This window comes from Pseudopodoces humilis, chromosome 1 (assembly GCF_049639895.1).
Source record: "Pseudopodoces humilis isolate 2021_Gansu_Grassland_sample_001 chromosome 1, ASM4963989v1, whole genome shotgun sequence".
Lineage (NCBI taxonomy): Eukaryota > Metazoa > Chordata > Aves > Passeriformes > Paridae > Pseudopodoces > Pseudopodoces humilis.
The window spans coordinates 63,594,952-63,612,039 of NC_142200.1; the positions used below are offsets into that span (position 1 = coordinate 63,594,952).

The 17,088-nt window shown below is 41.7% G+C and overlaps 1 protein-coding gene across 1 annotated transcript; it reads left to right on the plus strand.

Moving 5' to 3' along the window:
• The first annotated feature begins 274 nt into the window (after positions 1-274).
• On the plus strand, positions 275-15,833 carry SDHA (succinate dehydrogenase complex flavoprotein subunit A). The gene is made up of 15 exons (XM_005517362.3): positions 275-415; positions 3,443-3,529; positions 3,819-3,980; positions 4,768-4,911; positions 5,044-5,208; positions 6,313-6,461; positions 7,693-7,817; positions 10,014-10,182; positions 10,743-10,938; positions 11,770-11,941; positions 13,271-13,389; positions 13,726-13,837; positions 14,405-14,535; positions 15,047-15,160; positions 15,489-15,833. The coding sequence occupies exons 1-15, from the start codon at positions 350-352 to the stop codon at positions 15,573-15,575; spliced, it is 1,998 nt and encodes a 665-aa protein (XP_005517419.1). The 5' UTR covers positions 275-349; the 3' UTR covers positions 15,576-15,833.
• The last annotated feature ends 1,255 nt before the right edge of the window (positions 15,834-17,088 follow it).

Below are 17,088 nucleotides of genomic sequence, written 5' to 3' on the forward strand. Positions count from 1 at the left end.
CCACAACTTCAAAAAATTATTCTGGCCTGTTTATTACACAAAAATTCAGGCGCTGTCAGACAAAGACGCTGAATCTTACAGTATTGGAGAAGTACGTATTTTAATATGTCATCAAGGAAAAATAATGTCAGTAACACAATTCTAGGCTTTTTGTTTGTTTGTTTGTTTGTTTTTTTTAATGTTCTTTACACTCAAAGCACAAAACAAGAGCTGTTTAGGAATCTTCCATCACGCACCTCTGGGGTGGTGAGCCCCCCCTCGCGGCACTGTTGGTCTGTCCCGCCGTGCCCCGCGCCTGCGCCCTCCACACCCGCTCCCCCCTCCACTCCCCCCAAGTCTGCGGTGCGTGATGGCGGCAGCGGCTGTGCGGGGGCTGGCCAAGCGCTGGCTGCGACCGGCCGCGGCTTCCCGGGCGGTGAGTCCCTGTCCCTGTCCTTGTCCTTGTCCCTGTCCTTGTCCTTGTCCTTGCCCCTGTCCTTGCCCTTGATTTTGTCCTGCTTTCCCGCCGGCGGTGGCCTGCCTCCGCTGTCTCCTCCGTGACCTTGACCCGCCCGGTGATCTCCTCAGCCCCGGCAGGTTCGGTTCCTTCGGTGCTATTTTGGAGCGGCACCGATCTCGCGACTCGTGTCCCGGGGCCAGGTTCCTGGGAGTAGGTGGCTGTGGGTATGGCTGGGCCGCGCCTCCCGGCTCGGGAAGTGAGCGCCGTAGCCTGAGGCCCTGAACAAGGTTTTGAGGGAATGGGATGAGCGGGAAAGGCCCTGGAGGAGGCTGGCAGGTGCAGCCCGAGCAGCGGGATAGAAAGCTCGCCGCAGACTCATTCTGTATCATCAGTAGTGTGCACAGGAAGACATGGGAAGTGATTGTGCTGCTGTACCCGGCGCTGCTGAGGCCACATCTCGAGTGCTGTGTTCAGTTCTGGGCTGCTCAGTTCACGAAGGACATTGAGGTGCTGGAGTGAGTCCGGAGAAATGCAACGAAGGGTCTGAGCACGAGTCCTGTGAGGGCCGGCTGAGGGAGCTGGGGGCTTTTAGCCTGGAGAAAAGAAGGTTTCGGGAGGAGTTTATTCCTCTGTACAACTGCTTGAGGAGAGGTTGTAGCAAGATGGGGCTCAGTCTCTTCTCCCACGCAGCTGGTGACAGGAAAGAGGAAATGGCCTCAGGCTGCACCAGGGGACTTTCAGGTTGGACATCAGGAAGAATTTTTTCACAGGAAGGATGATCAGACATTGGAATAGGCTGCCCGGGAAGGTGGTGGAGTTACCATTCCTGGAAGTATTTAAGGAAAGGCTGGATGTGACACTTAGTGCCATGGTCTAGTTGACACGATGGTATTTGGTCATTGGTTGGCCTCAGTGGTCTCAGAGGCCTTTTCCAGCCTAATGCATTCTGTGATCCTGGACCTGTGTGGGAAGCCAGTGTATATCTGAGTTGCTTGAACCTGGCTGGTGATTGTGGCCCTGCTGAGGGGTCTGTCAGGTTTGTCTTAGGGGGCTGTAAATCATGCATGAGGGCTTGTTTGTCTCCATTGTGAGGTGGGAGTTTTCAGTTTCTTCCCACTGTTCTCATCCTGCATGCCCATAATGAACTTGGGATAACGAAAGTGAGCTGTTGTACTTGTGTTACAAAGCAGAAAATACAACTACAGAGAGAGGGGAAGGCTTAAGGAGTGTCTACATATTTTAAATGTCAGTGAGCTGGCCCTGACTGGACATTTAGTTTCAAAAGGGTCACGATCTTCCTGGTGTCATAAGAGTTCAGGATTACTGCAATCAGTGTTTTCTTCAGACTTAGTGTGACATCTTTTTCTGATTTGTGCAGTTTTGTTCGAGCTAAAAACCTCGTAACACAGCTGTGTGGAACAGGGAGAGAGTAGCTGCCTGGAGGAGAGTACTGGTGGAACTCCTTATGAATAGGTGTTAGGAGCTGATCTTATTCCAGGATGACTGCAGAAACCAGAAATGTGCTAGCAAGTATAATGACAGAGTGGATTTGCTGTTATGCAAGAAGATAATTTAAGGAAACTGGTATGAGAAATGATGAAACTAGGTTGGGGAAAGTGTGCTGGAATTCACATCAGAGATGGGGAAGAGGTGGACGCTGGGGGAGGGAATAGCTGCTTGTTAGCATACTGTAGGAATGTAACAGCTGCAGATAATCACTCCAGTGCATTTTAGGTTATATTTCAAATAGGGAAGTGCTGATGTCACTGGACAGGTCACTAATGTGGCTTTGTGTTGCTGTTCTCAGCAATCATACATGCTAAGTTAGGCTTATTTTTTGAACTGTGTAAAGAAGGAATACCAGGTTCTGATACATTGGAGAGGTGGAGACTAAGATTCTGATTGTTTTAATCTGTCAAAGCACAGACTGCATACTGAATAGGTTTGGGTGTGGTGTTTGTTGGTTTGGTTTGGTTTTGGACAAGTCAGGGGATAGGGAGTTGACATTGCAGAACGGTAAAACTTGCATCTTTGTGCTAAGTTTATGTATTAATAAATGGTTCCAAATTGGTCACTAATTTCATAAAGAATAAGAGAAATATCTCTGACTTTTGAAGCAATGCTCAGCTGGAAGAGCATTCCCTATAACCTTTTTTTAATTTTCAGTACTGTGACCACCTGAAATAATTCAAATTCTGAGGATTACTTGACAGGAGAGTAATTTTCCTTTACTTCCCATGGTTCCCACGAAGCTTCATCTTTGCTTAATTATGAAAAATCTGTGAGAATACATCAGCATTAATTGCAGACATACTCTTCTGTCAGTGCAGACTCATACAGGTCTGGGAGGCTGGTCACTGTTGGTGAAGTCAATAGTGGGTAATCTGAGACATCCTGTTAACTGCAGGCTTGTGGATGCTGAATGCAGGAGATCAGGCAGGTAGCACAGTGTTTGTGTGAAATTACGTCACATAACTTTCTCACACTGGCCTGAGAAAGTGTGGCCTGAGAAATTGTGAAGAGAAACTCAAACAGTCCTTAGAGAAGGAAAACAACCCTTGCAGGCTTTGTCTCCTTGTTGTTTACTTGTGAGAAATGGTCAAGGGGGTGTTGTTCCTAACTGTCCAGTGATGGTGATGTGTTGTTTTGATGGCCAGTGAAAGTTTTACCTTTTCAGAACTGTCTATAAAAGGAGAGCCGGAAGAATAAAACTAGCTCTCTTTTGCACATAAGCTTGAGAGTCTGTGTTGTCACTATTGCTGTTCCTAAAAAAGTGCGACACGGGCTATTATCTCATCAGTCAAACTTTTTTTGATTATATGGCATGATTGTAGGACAGCCAGAACTTCAGTGCAGGTAGCTCTGAAATGCAATAATACTCTTGTATACGTGCTACAAATGGTAAGTGAAGATTTGTTATAAATGTAGGGTAGCTGAGAGTGCTGTAAGTCTATCCTGTGGAAACATTTGTCCCATAATAGTTGTCTTGGCTTCTTTCTGTAGTGGCCAGCAGCATGCCAGGCTCCTGCACGGAACTTACACTTCACAGTCTATGGAAAGAAAAATGCCTCCACGAAGGTGTCTGACTCGGTATGTCTGTACTTTTTATATTCTGATTCAGTAATGCACTTAATGCTTGACAGACATTAAACTTTCAGGCTTTCAGTGGAGCATTGTAGTCAAGTACTTCGTGACACTGAGTTGTTGAAATGCGTGGCTCTTTTTAATGACAGTTTCCAATCAAGAGAGTACAACAGATGTAGCAATTGCTGCTAAAGTCTGCTGAGAGCATTATACCGATCCTGGTTATGCTTTTAGGAAACGTGTTTGACTTACTTTGAACTATTTGTGATCATAACAAAGTGATTTATTTTTGCAGATTTCTACACAATACCCAGTAGTGGACCATGAATTCGATGCAGTTGTTGTGGGTGCAGGAGGAGCAGGTCTGCGGGCTGCCTTTGGTTTGTCAGAAGCTGGGTTTAACACAGCCTGTGTTACCAAGCTGTTCCCCACCCGCTCTCATACAGTTGCTGCACAGGTGAGGAATGAGGCAGAGCAAATGTTTAAAACGTACTTGCTGTCAAAGAGCTAATTTGGATGTAAAATAATTAGAGAATGGTTTGGGTTGGAAGAAACCTTAGATGTTACCCAGTTCCAACACCCCTGCGATGGGTGGGGATTTCCACCCATTAGATTGGATTGCTCAGGACCCCATCCAGCCTGGCCTTGAACGCTTCTAGGGATGGGGCACATGAACATCTTGTTTCAAGGCCATGCTTCTTTTTATGAATGTTGCATATTTAGTTGAAACTTTTTGGAGGGTAGTATGTCATAGAATCAAACTTAATCATGATCATTAAGGTTGGGAAAGACCTCTGATATCATGAGAGTCCAGTCATTAACCCATGACTGCCAAACTTTCTATTAAGTAACAGGTACATTTCATTTTGCTACCAAGCTAGTGACCTTGCAAGACACATTTTTTTAATCTTGCTTCCAGTTGTTCTTAAAATCCTTAATTTCCCATACATTTGCATTTCATTATGCTGCCTCTTTTTTCTTCCCCCTTTCTAAACATTATCAAAATGCAGTGCTCCTTCTTTGTCTACAGTGTAACTGTGATTCACTGTGTTACACAAAAAAGCAGGATAAGCCATTGTGAAAGGAGGAGTTTCAAAGGTTTTTCACAGCCACATTAAATATAACGACTTTATTTCTTGTACACAGATGCATAACTAGTATGTGATTTTTAATAGAAATGAAGTAAACCTGCTAAAGCTATACTCAAGTAATGTAATGCCAGGAAAATGGATTTTCATTTTCAGGGAGGGATCAATGCTGCTCTGGGGAACATGGAAGATGATAATTGGAGGTGGCATTTTTATGACACAGTGAAAGGGTCGGACTGGCTGGGTGACCAGGATGCCATACACTACATGACTGAGCAAGCCCCAGCTGCGGTGATAGAGGTGAGACTCTAGGGATTTGATGTCAGCTGTAGTTATAAATAACACAGACTAACTTGCAAGGACATCTCCTTAACATAATGTGTCATATTGTAGTGCACAAGAGTTTCTGATGCTTGTATTTGGGTTCAACAGCTGGAAAATTATGGGATGCCATTCAGCAGAACTGAAGAAGGAAAAATCTATCAGCGTGCATTTGGTGGACAGAGTCTTCAGTTTGGAAAAGGAGGACAGGCCCACAGATGCTGTTGTGTTGCAGACAGGACTGGACATTCACTCTTACATACTTTGTATGGCAGGGTAAGCAGTTGTGAAGTAAACTTGGTTTGAGTTTCTGTGTTTGCATTTACTGATTTTTTTTTTTTCCTTTTTCCCCACAGAGTTTGAAAAAAAAAATCAAAACCAAACAAACACATAGCTGTTCACATATGAATGAGAAATCCAGGGGAATGGCTTATAGCAGTTCTGGGTTATCTGCCTTCCTGAGGCAATGTGGAAGGATGAGGATGATGCTAATTAGTGTACACTGTCAGCTTTGTGATCTGGACTAGTTCTGCACTGTTAGTACTTCTCTGTCTGTTAACTAGACCCAAAGAGAATTTATGTAAACATTGTCCCAAAAGCCCTTTTTTTCCAAAAATTTGACAAAGTAGCACTGGGGAGCTCTGAAAAGAGTTACTAGCTGGCATTTTTTTTCACTCATCTTCAAACTGGGAGGAGGGGGAAACAAGGTGTAAATGAATTAAGGCCTATTTTGCAATTCTGAGCTTGTTTTGTGGCAAGTAAGTAACTAGTGCTCCAGCTGTGCCTGTTAATTCTACGAACCATAATTGGAGGAGTGTTGGCTGTTTGAAAATTGTAGTGAGCTACTTGAAACCAGAAATCCGAGTACCTGTTAGCTACTGTTTTTTATTTACTTGGTAGCCAGCTAATTGCTCTCCTCCAGGTTTGAACTGTGTGTGCTGCTGCAATACAAATTCTTGGTGCTGCCAAACACTGCTTTGATCCCTGAGGGCGTGAAGGAATGTTTGACTCGGTGCCTGCTGCTCCTGTTGGTTTATTTGGCTCCTGGAGGTGTTTCTCATTTCTCTGGGAGAGATTACATGCAGCGTGCTTGTACATGCATGGGGCACTGCAGCTGGCTAACGTGTTGCCAAAGGTAGAGTGTAATCACAAGTCCTGCTGCCCAGCTCCTGACTGCTCAGAATTAAGTGCCCTTGCCGCTACTTGTATCTTTTAAAGCTAGAATAGATTAATTAGCAAAGTCTTTAATTTAAAGTTATGAGGAAAAAGTCTTCTCTGAGAGTTGGTGGGGATGTTTTTTTTCCTGATACATCACGTGTGCATTGACAGTTTTGAAGAGAGGTTACTTCAGTAAAAGTTCCTTTTTTAATTTTCCTCCAGTCTCTACGATATGATACAAGCTACTTTGTTGAATATTTTGCCTTGGACCTACTTATGGAGAATGGAGAATGCCGTGGAGTTATTGCCCTCTGCATTGAAGATGGAACCATACATCGTTTTAGAGCAAAGAACACTGTCATTGCCACTGGGTAAGGTAACATTTGTGATGGAAGACCAAAACTTGGTAGTGTTACCAGCTGGATGTTTGTGTGTTTGGATCCACAGTGTGGAGTACATTGACTGACAGAACATAATTTATAGGTTCATTCCCCCCGCACTAAAAGGAATACAACTGAATTCAGTCATTCTGAAAGAAGGCACATGCTAATTTTATGACCAAGTATAAATTTGGTATGAGGTCTAACTTTGAATTCTAGAACAATAACAGAATAAGAATGTGTAAGACTAGTGTATATGATTCAGATGGTCTTCGGTTATTAAAATGTGCTGTTTAAAACAGACATTGTTGCAATGCTGCCAACATGTCTGTCTGTAGAGTTCTGAATTTACTGTAGGAAACAGCTTTTATCAAAATTCCAGAGACTCTATTTCATTAAGATAGTACCATTATAATTCTAACTGTTCTAGGATAAAACTATGAGTGTAACTTAACATTACTTTGTTGCAAAGTTTGTATGTATTTATTAAAATGCTATTTGCATTAGTCTTCTGCTGCTTATGGCTCTCCCATATCTATTTCAATATGAAAAATATTTATAAATGTCTCTGTAAAAGATAACACTTATAAATAAATTTATAAAAGGTTGCCCTCATAATTTGTATTTCTGGCATGTTTTTCATGCTTGAGGTACTTTGAGGTGTGTGGAATATGTACATTACTATTTCTTTTGAGAGTTTGTTCTGAAATTGGGTCAATTGGCTGTTCTCAATAATGTTGGAGGCTAACCTAGATGTTTGCAGCATAATAATTCATGTTTTATACCTGGACAACTTAGTTTTTAAATCTAAGAATATAAAAGCAGGACCAAATGGGCAATAGAAACCATCATTATATGCTATTTTTTGGAAACCTTAGGGGTGGTTCAAATGAAACTGAATGGTATGGATTGAAGGAACTTTCTGAAATAACTTCTTATTTTTTATAGCAGAAAGGCTTCTGATATTAACCTAATGATCCTGCTTTAGAATTGGTTTTCTTCAAGCTTCTGTCACCAGCCATTTTTCAAATATAGTTGAGCAAAACTGGGTTAAACCAGTTTTGGTTTCTTTTGGTTGAACTAGTACAGGAGATGGTGAAACTTAAAGTACTTTTCTTATTAACCCTCTCCACTGTTGTGCAAACAGCATAATTTAGGGGTATGTTGTAGTGATGTTTTAATTTTTCTTCCTGTTCATTCTATTAACTTTTGTATTCTGCAGTGGGTACGGCCGCACTTACTTCAGCTGCACATCTGCTCATACCAGTACTGGTGATGGCACGGCGATGGTCACACGAGCTGGGCTCCCTTGCCAGGACTTAGAATTTGTGCAGTTTCACCCTACAGGTACAGAATATCAAATAGTGCTTACAGCATGATTTTTAATGAGTTGAACAGATTTTTATGTTGTTTTAAAATGTCAAAGAATCACACAGTATGCTGAGCTTGAAGTGACCCATCAGGTTCATCAAGTCCAACTCCTGGCCCTGTGCAGGACACCCCAAGAGTCACACCACATGCTTGATAGCAGTGTCCAAACACTTCTTGAGCTTTATCTGGCTTGATGCTGTAACCACTCCCCTGCCGAGCCTGTTCCAGTGCCCAGCCACCCTCTGGGTGAAGAAGCTTTTCCTACTAGCCAACCTAAACCTCCCCTGACACAGCTTCAGGCCATTCCCTTGGGTCCTGTCACTGATCACCACAGGGAAGAGATCAGGGCCTGCCCCTCCTCTTCCCCTCATAAGGAAGTTGCAGGCTGTGTTGAGGTCTCCTTTCAGTCTCCTCCAGGCTGAGCAGACCAAGGGACCACAGCCACTCCTCATTCAATTTCCGCTCAAGGCCCTTCACTATCTTTGTTGTGCTCCTTTGGATGCTAATAGTTTTAATGTCTTTTTTATATTGTGGTATCCGAACCTGCCCCCAGTACTGGAGGTGAGGCTGCCCCAGAGCAGAGCAGGACAATCCCCTCCCTTGCCCAGCTGGCCATGCTGTACCTGAAGCCCTCCAGGACTGGGTTGGCCCTCCTGGCTGCCAGGGCACTGCTGACTCATGGCCAGCTTGCCACTGACCAGCGACCCCCAGGTCCCTTTCCATGACACTGTTTCCCAGCATCTCCTTCTGCAGTGTGTCCTTACAGCCAGGGTTGCTCCATCCCAGGTGCAGAATCCAGCATGTTCCCTTGTACATCATACAGGTGATGCCCAGCCCTCTTAATTTGTTGGGGTCTCTCTGCAGGGCCTCCCTGCCTCTGAGGGAATCAACAGCTCCTCACTGTTTTGCAGTATCTACAAACTTGCTCAGTATCCCTTACAGTCCTGTGCCCAAGTCATTTATGAAGATGTCATAGTGCACAGGACCTAAGATAAAGCCCTGTGTAACGCTATTAGTGACAGGTTACCAGCATGATGTCTTCTCAGGCATGATGTGCTCAAATCAGTTTGCACTTTTCTGCAGCATTTGAGTTGTTGCTTGCGACCTGTGTTTAGACTTGTCTGTGTCTGTTGTTGAATATAAATTTGAGAGAGTAGACATAATGTGAGAAAGGTCTCAGCTGTTATAATTTAAAGAGCAGTGTTTAATATTTCGAGGTGCTGTCCTTACAAAAGAAGAGGTTTTATGAATTACAAGCTGAAACTACCTCTTAAACTTGTGTTTCCATTGTCCTTAGAGGGGACAATATCAAGGGGTTTGATATTTGATACAAGAGCAATGGGATAGGTGCAAATGTTAGGGAATTATATACTAGTATCTTCAGTGAAGTGCAGGAGGTGAAGTTAAGGTATGTATTTAGAACTGCAGTTTTCTAGCACGTGATCAGTATCTAAACTGTGAATAACAAAGATCACAAACTAGATTTGCAGCTAATTAAGTGCTTCATTTTAATTCATGATGTGATTTTTTTGTAAATGGTTTGCATAATTTTACAATGTTATTGTTATGTCATAGAGATTCAATGTTCCTTTGACTTAGCTAAGGTTTTCTAGTTAAAGAAGCTTCACTGTTTATATGATAATTCTGTAGCTTTCAAAATAATAATCAAGTGCATGAGTTAGTTTGCATTTTGTTTTCTGTGATGACCAGTGCTGCAGAATAACAGGTAGGCCTTCCTTCTCTAAAGGAAAAGGTTACCAAATAAGATTTTATGTTACACAGGATTAAAAGCCATCCTGTACTGATTCAGCACACAAGAGGGAATAAAACTGAGCAAATGGACCTAATAAACTTCTGATTTATTAAAAATCCTAAAATAATTGCTGAAGGTCTACGAGGTCTTCATAATATTCTCCTAATGTATAGATAGGTGCAGATCACTTCCAGTTTTAATATTTGAAATACTGTGGGTGTTGCAAATCAATTTGCTTAGCTTTTGGAAAGAGTGAAAGGAATAACAACAGTTGAGGGACAGTTCCTAGAGGTATGACTAGGGTGGAGTAAAATCTGCACCTCTGGTTATTTTGAGAAGACCTTGTTTATTCAGTGTTCATCCTGATTGTGAAGCTGTGTGGAGAAATCTCCATTGATGACGTTTTCGTTCTTGAACAGGTATCTATGGGGCTGGCTGCCTTATCACAGAAGGATGTCGTGGAGAGGGAGGTATTCTGATCAACAGCCAAGGTGAAAGATTCATGGAGAGATATGCACCTGTTGCCAAGGATCTGGCTTCCAGGGATGTAGTGTCTCGTTCTATGACCATAGAAATCCGTGAAGGAAGGTTAGTTAAATGCTTTTAACAAAACTGCAGAAGGAACACTTAGTCATACTAGACTGTGAAGTGCAATAGTTCATTTGATGAGCACATGGTAATTCATGAGAGTAAGCTTTAATGACTGTTAAGCTGATCTCTGTAAGGCAGAAATCTTTCTTGTTCATTCCTAATGATACTGACAGAGATGACGTTAAGAGTCTCCTGTTTGAATTCAATGTGTCTAGAGACAGTTGCTCAAATAAGTTTCGTGTATATGCTCTTACTACAAACAAAATAATTTGGTGCTCTGTTCTCTTCACTAATTACCAAGTTTTATATATTTCTGCAGAGATGTAGTTGAAAGTCTTAAATAATGTGAATTACTGTGGAAAGAAAGCTGGGACTTGAAAAATGGCCTCAATTCATCCAAGTGCCACAGTCTATGCTAGATATTAATTTTTGTCAGATAACGTTTGAAAAATAACCTATTTATTTTCACAAATGAAACAAACTGGATTAGAAATGCCACTAGTGTTTGTAAATTCCTGTTACGTATTCCAGTGTTGCTTTTTTCTGTTTTTTGCTAGGGGTTGTGGTCCTGAAAAAGATCATGTGTACTTGCAGTTGCACCACTTGCCACCACAGCAGCTGGCAACCCGTCTCCCAGGGATTTCTGAAACAGCCATGATATTCGCTGGAGTTGATGTCACTAAAGAGCCTATCCCTGTCCTGCCTACTGTGCATTATAATATGGGAGGTATTCCTACTAACTACAAAGGACAGGTGAGGCACACACATCACTTTTGGGCTGTATTTTCATCATCCTACTAGGAAAATACTTTCCAAATAGAAAAGCATTAGGAATTGTTTCATAAATGTAAGGATGATTAATACAATTTTTAATAATAATATAATAATGATGTCAGAGTACTTAAAACACGGTCCTTTTGGTTTTTTAAAATAGCTTGATAACCAAGTACCAGTCCATCTGGAGATGGGAGTTCCAAGAAACATCTAAAATGAAGTTACTGTCAGGTCTGACAGCAATTCTCTGTTACTTGAGCTGAGGATAATATAATTGAAGATAGATGGAAGTAGGGCTCTATTGCATTCTGTTACAACATTCTGTTAATGTGTATTATTCCTCTGTAGTTCATATAATCTAAACACTAAAGCAGATCTTCCAGCTGACACTAGCTGGAAATCAATGTGATGGTGGCAGCTGAATTCTTCAGTTGAAGAAGAATTGTGTCCTTGTTACATTTAAATGTAAACTTTTGCTTTAGAAGCGTATGCAGATCAGACTTTATTCCTGTGCATTTCTGACTTGCTGCAGAATTGTGGTGAAACAGAACTATGCGGTCTTCGTAAGCATATATAAGGAAATCTTGGGGTTTAGTCCTATCTGTATTTACATACAGGTCTAAATGTATGTATTTGCATACATTTCTGCTTGCCCATTAGAAATAAAACAATTCTGTGTTTAGAGTTGGAAGAAACTTTAGGCTGCTGTGTTCCATCCTTACATGCACGTGTCCTTTGCAAATAAGGAGGTTTGCACTGTTTCAGAGTGTTTTAAAAAGCTGAGTATTAATGGGGTGTGTGCAATGCTAGGTGATCACACACGTCAATGGTGAGGATAAGGTGGTGCCTGGGTTATACGCCTGCGGGGAAGCGGCCTCTGCATCTGTCCATGGTGCAAATCGACTTGGAGCAAACTCTCTTCTGGATTTGGTAGTCTTTGGTCGTGCTTGTGCCCTGACTATTGCAAATACATGCAAGCCTGGTAAGTTTCACTTTTCTAGAGACATTTTCCTTTATTATGTAATTTCTGCCCAACAAGGCATTGTGTTGCTACCTGGTTCAAATTTAGAATGATACTCAAAGGCTCTTATGTGTTAGAAAAGGAAGAAATTGGTGTTTATGGTTTTTGTAGGTGTGTTCTTTGCCAGGCAAATGTTTTGACATTACTGTTGGCTTTGTAATTGATCCTTTTAAAACTAGAATTGGGCCAATGCTATTGGTAAGAACACTTAGGATTTTTGACAAATTAACATGGAATATTGAATGTGAATACTGTGTTCTCTACATACTGCACTGTCTTCTGCATCAAAATGTAATCTGTCTAACACTTGGCACTTTTGCATAGTGGAATCTGCTGCCACCTTTCTGATTTATTTATAAGAAGGACTGATGTGCAAGTGGTAAGAGATAGATACTAAAAATTGCAATATCTCATTCACCGTATTCTCACTACTGAATCTTATATATTTTTTAATAATCTGGTTCAGTGACAGTTGTTGACCTGAGAAAACAAAGAAGCAAACCCTCCCTTCCAACCCCCAGCAAAATACTGGAAATGGCAGTTACATTGCCAGAGCAGCTGGAGTCCACAAGTAGTCATCTGTTTTCTTACTGCTTGGTGTTCAAACTGCACCAACTGCAGAGACTGATGATTCCTCATGGAATCAGCTTAGATCTTGTGATGCCTATTTGGTCTGGCTTTATGCCAACATTTTTTTTAATCCTTCTGTGGCTCTTTAGAGTTAGAAATTGTAGAAAGGGGTTTATTAATCTGAATGCAAAGCTACATATGAGATTAACTGTGCTGGTAAGATGCTATGTTTGCTTTGTTGCCCAGTAACATGTGGCTTCCAGTATTAGAGGCAAGATGCAGAGCTCATGTCTAACTGCCAGGCTTATTGACTGATCCTGGTCCCTTAGATATCCAATAAAAGCTGGGAGGTTTGGGAGTGAGGAGACAAGGAAAGCATAGCAGAAGGTGGTAAGGACCACAGGCTGATTCCATAGTTTAGAAGAATTTTCATTGTGCTGTTTCAGTGCTGCTTCGAAGCAGTGAACAGCAGAATTTTGCCCAACCTATAAAATCTTTATTAATTCTTATAGGAAAAGATGGGATTCATATTCCACTGAGAACTTTAAATATATGGATACAATTGGTATCACAATTGGTATTAACACTTATTGTGCACCTCAGAGGACGAAAGCAGATTGTGCATTACTCAAATCTGATTTGTAGTAATTGATAGTCTCTGAAACTGCCAGAAACCAAACCCAAGCCTGGCTACCAAACTTACTGAAATTTTCTTATTAGGAGAGCCAGTTCCCCCAATTAAACCAAATGCTGGTGAAGAGTCAGTTGCTAATCTTGACAAGTTAAGGTTTGCTGACGGAAGCATAAGGACTTCAGAAGTGCGACTTAGCATGCAGAAGGTAAGCCTGGGGAAGCTCTCAGGGATAGGGTAGGACAAGCTACAAGCAACTGTGGGGTTTGGCAACTTGTGTGTGAGAAGACTGTGTGTGCAGCCAAGGTTGTATCAAGTTTTGTTAATTCCTTCTTTCCTTCATGGTCATTCCCTTGTGTAGTTCACCTGCTGTGTGATAGAGTGGGGTTTCAGTTGTTCAGGGTGAATGGAAGAATGTGGGGATTTTCAGGCTGCAGACAAGTTTGAATTCAGAACAGCTCTGTGTCAAGCTGTTCTGGAGTTAAGGAAGTTACATGCTTTCATGTGTAGCATATCAAACTGATTTTGTTCTACTGTGTTGCAGGCAATGCAAAACCATGCTGCTGTATTTCGTACTGGTTCTGTACTCCAAGAAGGCTGTGAGAAACTTAGCCAAATTTATGGTGATCTGGCTCATCTAAAGACTTTTGACAGAGGTAATTTGACAGCAAAGAACACACCTTGGCCAGAGTACTCTGGGAAGAGTGTTGGTGGCTTTTTTTTGGTTTTGTTTTTTTCTGTAAACATAACGTGTTCTTTGGCTGAAGATTTTGACCATTTTGAATCTTTCAAAATATTTTGTAGAGCCCTACTTACTAAATATGGCAATCAGGTAAAATACTTGACCTTAGCAGTCATTTTCTGGTTGAAAAATCTTTCAAAGAAGCAGAGACTGAAATGGGATATAAATGTGTAAGGTACAAACTGCCCTCAGAACATGATGTGAAGTTGTCCAAATACTAAGATGAATGCTGAACTTTGTCAGAATCTTCCAAAAATGCCAGGGAGTTGCAGAGAGGTATCCAAGAATATTCATAGGCTGAACACTCAGTTTTCATTCTGCAGCTGGGGAGATCACAATGCAGACAGATACTACAACGTCTTGCGGTATATCTTAAGAGAACTTGGTTGTTTAAGTGCAACTGATGATGTACCTTTGGTTCACTCACATGTATTTCTCTTCTTTGTAGACCATCTTCCATAGTATTTTAATATTTTACTAGGTATTGTATGGAACACTGACTTGGTGGAGACCCTTGAACTGCAGAACCTGATGCTTTGTGCTCTACAAACCATTTATGGTGCTGAGGCTCGCAAAGAGTCCCGGGGTGCCCATGCCAGAGAGGATTATAAGGTATATTTTCTGTGACCTGAATGTAGGATTGAATCTTGTTATCATGTGTCCTCAGATGGATTATTTTAAAGTTGTAACATCTTCAAAGTGTTAAGATTAGTGTAGTATTTGTTTGGGGTCCTATTTGTACTGCTCTGTCTCTTCGTATTTGTTCTTTATAAAAGGACGAATACATGGAACACTGGGAATGATTTTGAGAAGAAATGTTTCATGTGCACATCTGAGTGATTGCAGACCTCTAAACCAGGACTGTAGCAATAATACCATGGATACATAAACAGGACATAAGGATGCATAAACAGAATAATTGTCCTATGCAAGGAGAGTTACTTTAGAGCCCTTGTTAAACCTGAGCATTTCAAATTGGACACGGGCAGTGTTAAGAGGAAGTTTGCTGTCTGTTCAGAGGCATGCTGGGTTACAGGTGTAATTGAAATGCAGCTAATCTCGTGGTAGTAAAGTGATCTGTAGGTACAGCTTCTGGTCTGCACTAATCTCATTTTCTCCCTAGTTACGGGTAGATGAGTTTGACTACTCTAAGCCACTCCAAGGCCAACAGAAGAAGCCATTTGAGGAGCACTGGAGAAAGCACACCCTGTCATATGTGGATATTCCAACTGGGAAGGTACTTTGAGCTTGGTGCTTGAGGATCTTTTTTGCTGTTAACAGCTGTTCTCATAAACCACCTTGGAAATTGTGATAATCCTGCACTGTTGATCTTTGGGAAGTGACTTCGCTATTTGATCTGGAATTGTTTCCCCTTGTGTCAGACTAGTTCCTTTTTTTCTTCTGATGGTGACAAAACCTGTTGTTGGGTGTTTAGTAGAACAGCTTTATGGTATTTCAAAGATAGAACTGAATCTGATGCTATAAAAATCTTAACTGTTGGGGTTTTCTGGATCTCATTCTCTGAATCCTGTTGTCCTGAAGTTTTTTGTTCCCTTTTACTTCAGGTTACCTTGAAGTACAGACCAGTGATCGACAAAACCTTGAATGAGGAAGATTGCCAGACTGTCCCACCAGCGATCCGCTCATACTAGCAGCTTCCATCTCACTTGAAGCCCTCTCCCAGAGGGGTCAGTGTACATAAGCATAGCACAAGCAAACCAAAATAGTGTTGGCACTTAGCAATGAATGGAAAATGCTGACAAAACTTTTCTCCAGCTCGTATTCTGCTGTGGCTTACTGTACATTTATTAAAAGTGGAATGCAGAACAGCTTATGTTCTTTCACCCATCTGTCAAAAGGGACAGCTAAAACACAAAATGTGTCTAAATAAAGTCATTACAAGTCTTGTATTTGTTTGAATATGCTGATATGTCTATAATTACAATGCTCTTACTGTGAATGTGTAGTTATTTACATATTTTAAGCGCAAGAAATGTGTTCAGTGACAGGACAAGGGGCAGCGGGCACGAACTGAAGCACAGGAACTTCTGTCTAAATGTGGGGATGATCTTTACTTTGAGAGTAGTGGAGCACTGGAACAGGCTGTCCAAAAAGGTTGTGGACTCTCCGCTGAAGGTACTAAAAGCCTGCCTAGATGTGATCCTGTGCAACGTGCTCCAGGTGAACCTGCTGGCGCAGGGAGGTTGGACCAGATGACCTCCAGAGATCCCTTCCAACCCCAGCTATTCACTGCCATAGTTTTAGACAAGATAGAGATGCTGAATTTTGTGATGCGGGGACTTAAGCATCTTAGTTGCTGACTGTAATACTTGAAGATGTTATAGTATACATCTATATATCTACATACTATAGTTATAGTTACAACTTTGAATTGTCATACTGTTCTATTGAATGAAAAAAGAGACTTTCACTTACTTCCTCTGATATAGAATAATACAGATAATGTTGTTACCCAATCTTTATTGTCTCTGGAACTTCTGAAGCCATTGCAGTGGCATGCCCTATGTATCTCCTATACTGTCTCAGAGTAGCGCCAAGGGGCAGAAGACTTGCATAAATCTTAAAGCTTGCAAGACTTGATTTCAGCGTGATTTTAGTGCCAGGATCTAACTTGTAAGGCATTAATAGAGCAGTTTCTGGCAGCATTTCTGTGAATAACACAGTTCTTGTAGGACTGAAGGCTACCTATGTAGATTGCAATGGAATGAAGTGTTCTCCGTGTTAGATGAAAAAAATGTTTTCTTAAAGGCTAAATGTTGGCCGCTCTTGTTAAAAAATCCCCACAATGTTGGAGAACCTGAAATGTTGGAATATTGCTGCTGGTGGGTGGAAAAATGAAATTACCTTTCACTCTCGAAGGGTTTCTGCACTTTACACCAGGGAGAGACGCAGCACGTCGGAGCACTCCGCCTCCCTGGGCAGGAAGTAAAGCAGCGGGCTGCACCCTGACTTGGCTTTTTTTATAAAAAGAGCTTTGCCTGTCATTAGGAAGGAGAGAATGGAATAAGGTTTTATACATCTCTGAAAAGGCTACAGTGAGGCAGAAAAAGCTCATGCTTTTTTTCCTCCTCGCGGAGAAATCGCTGCTGCAGCGCTTTTCCCTCTGCCCTTCGCCCGAGGCGGGCGGGCTTTCCCAGTTTTTCC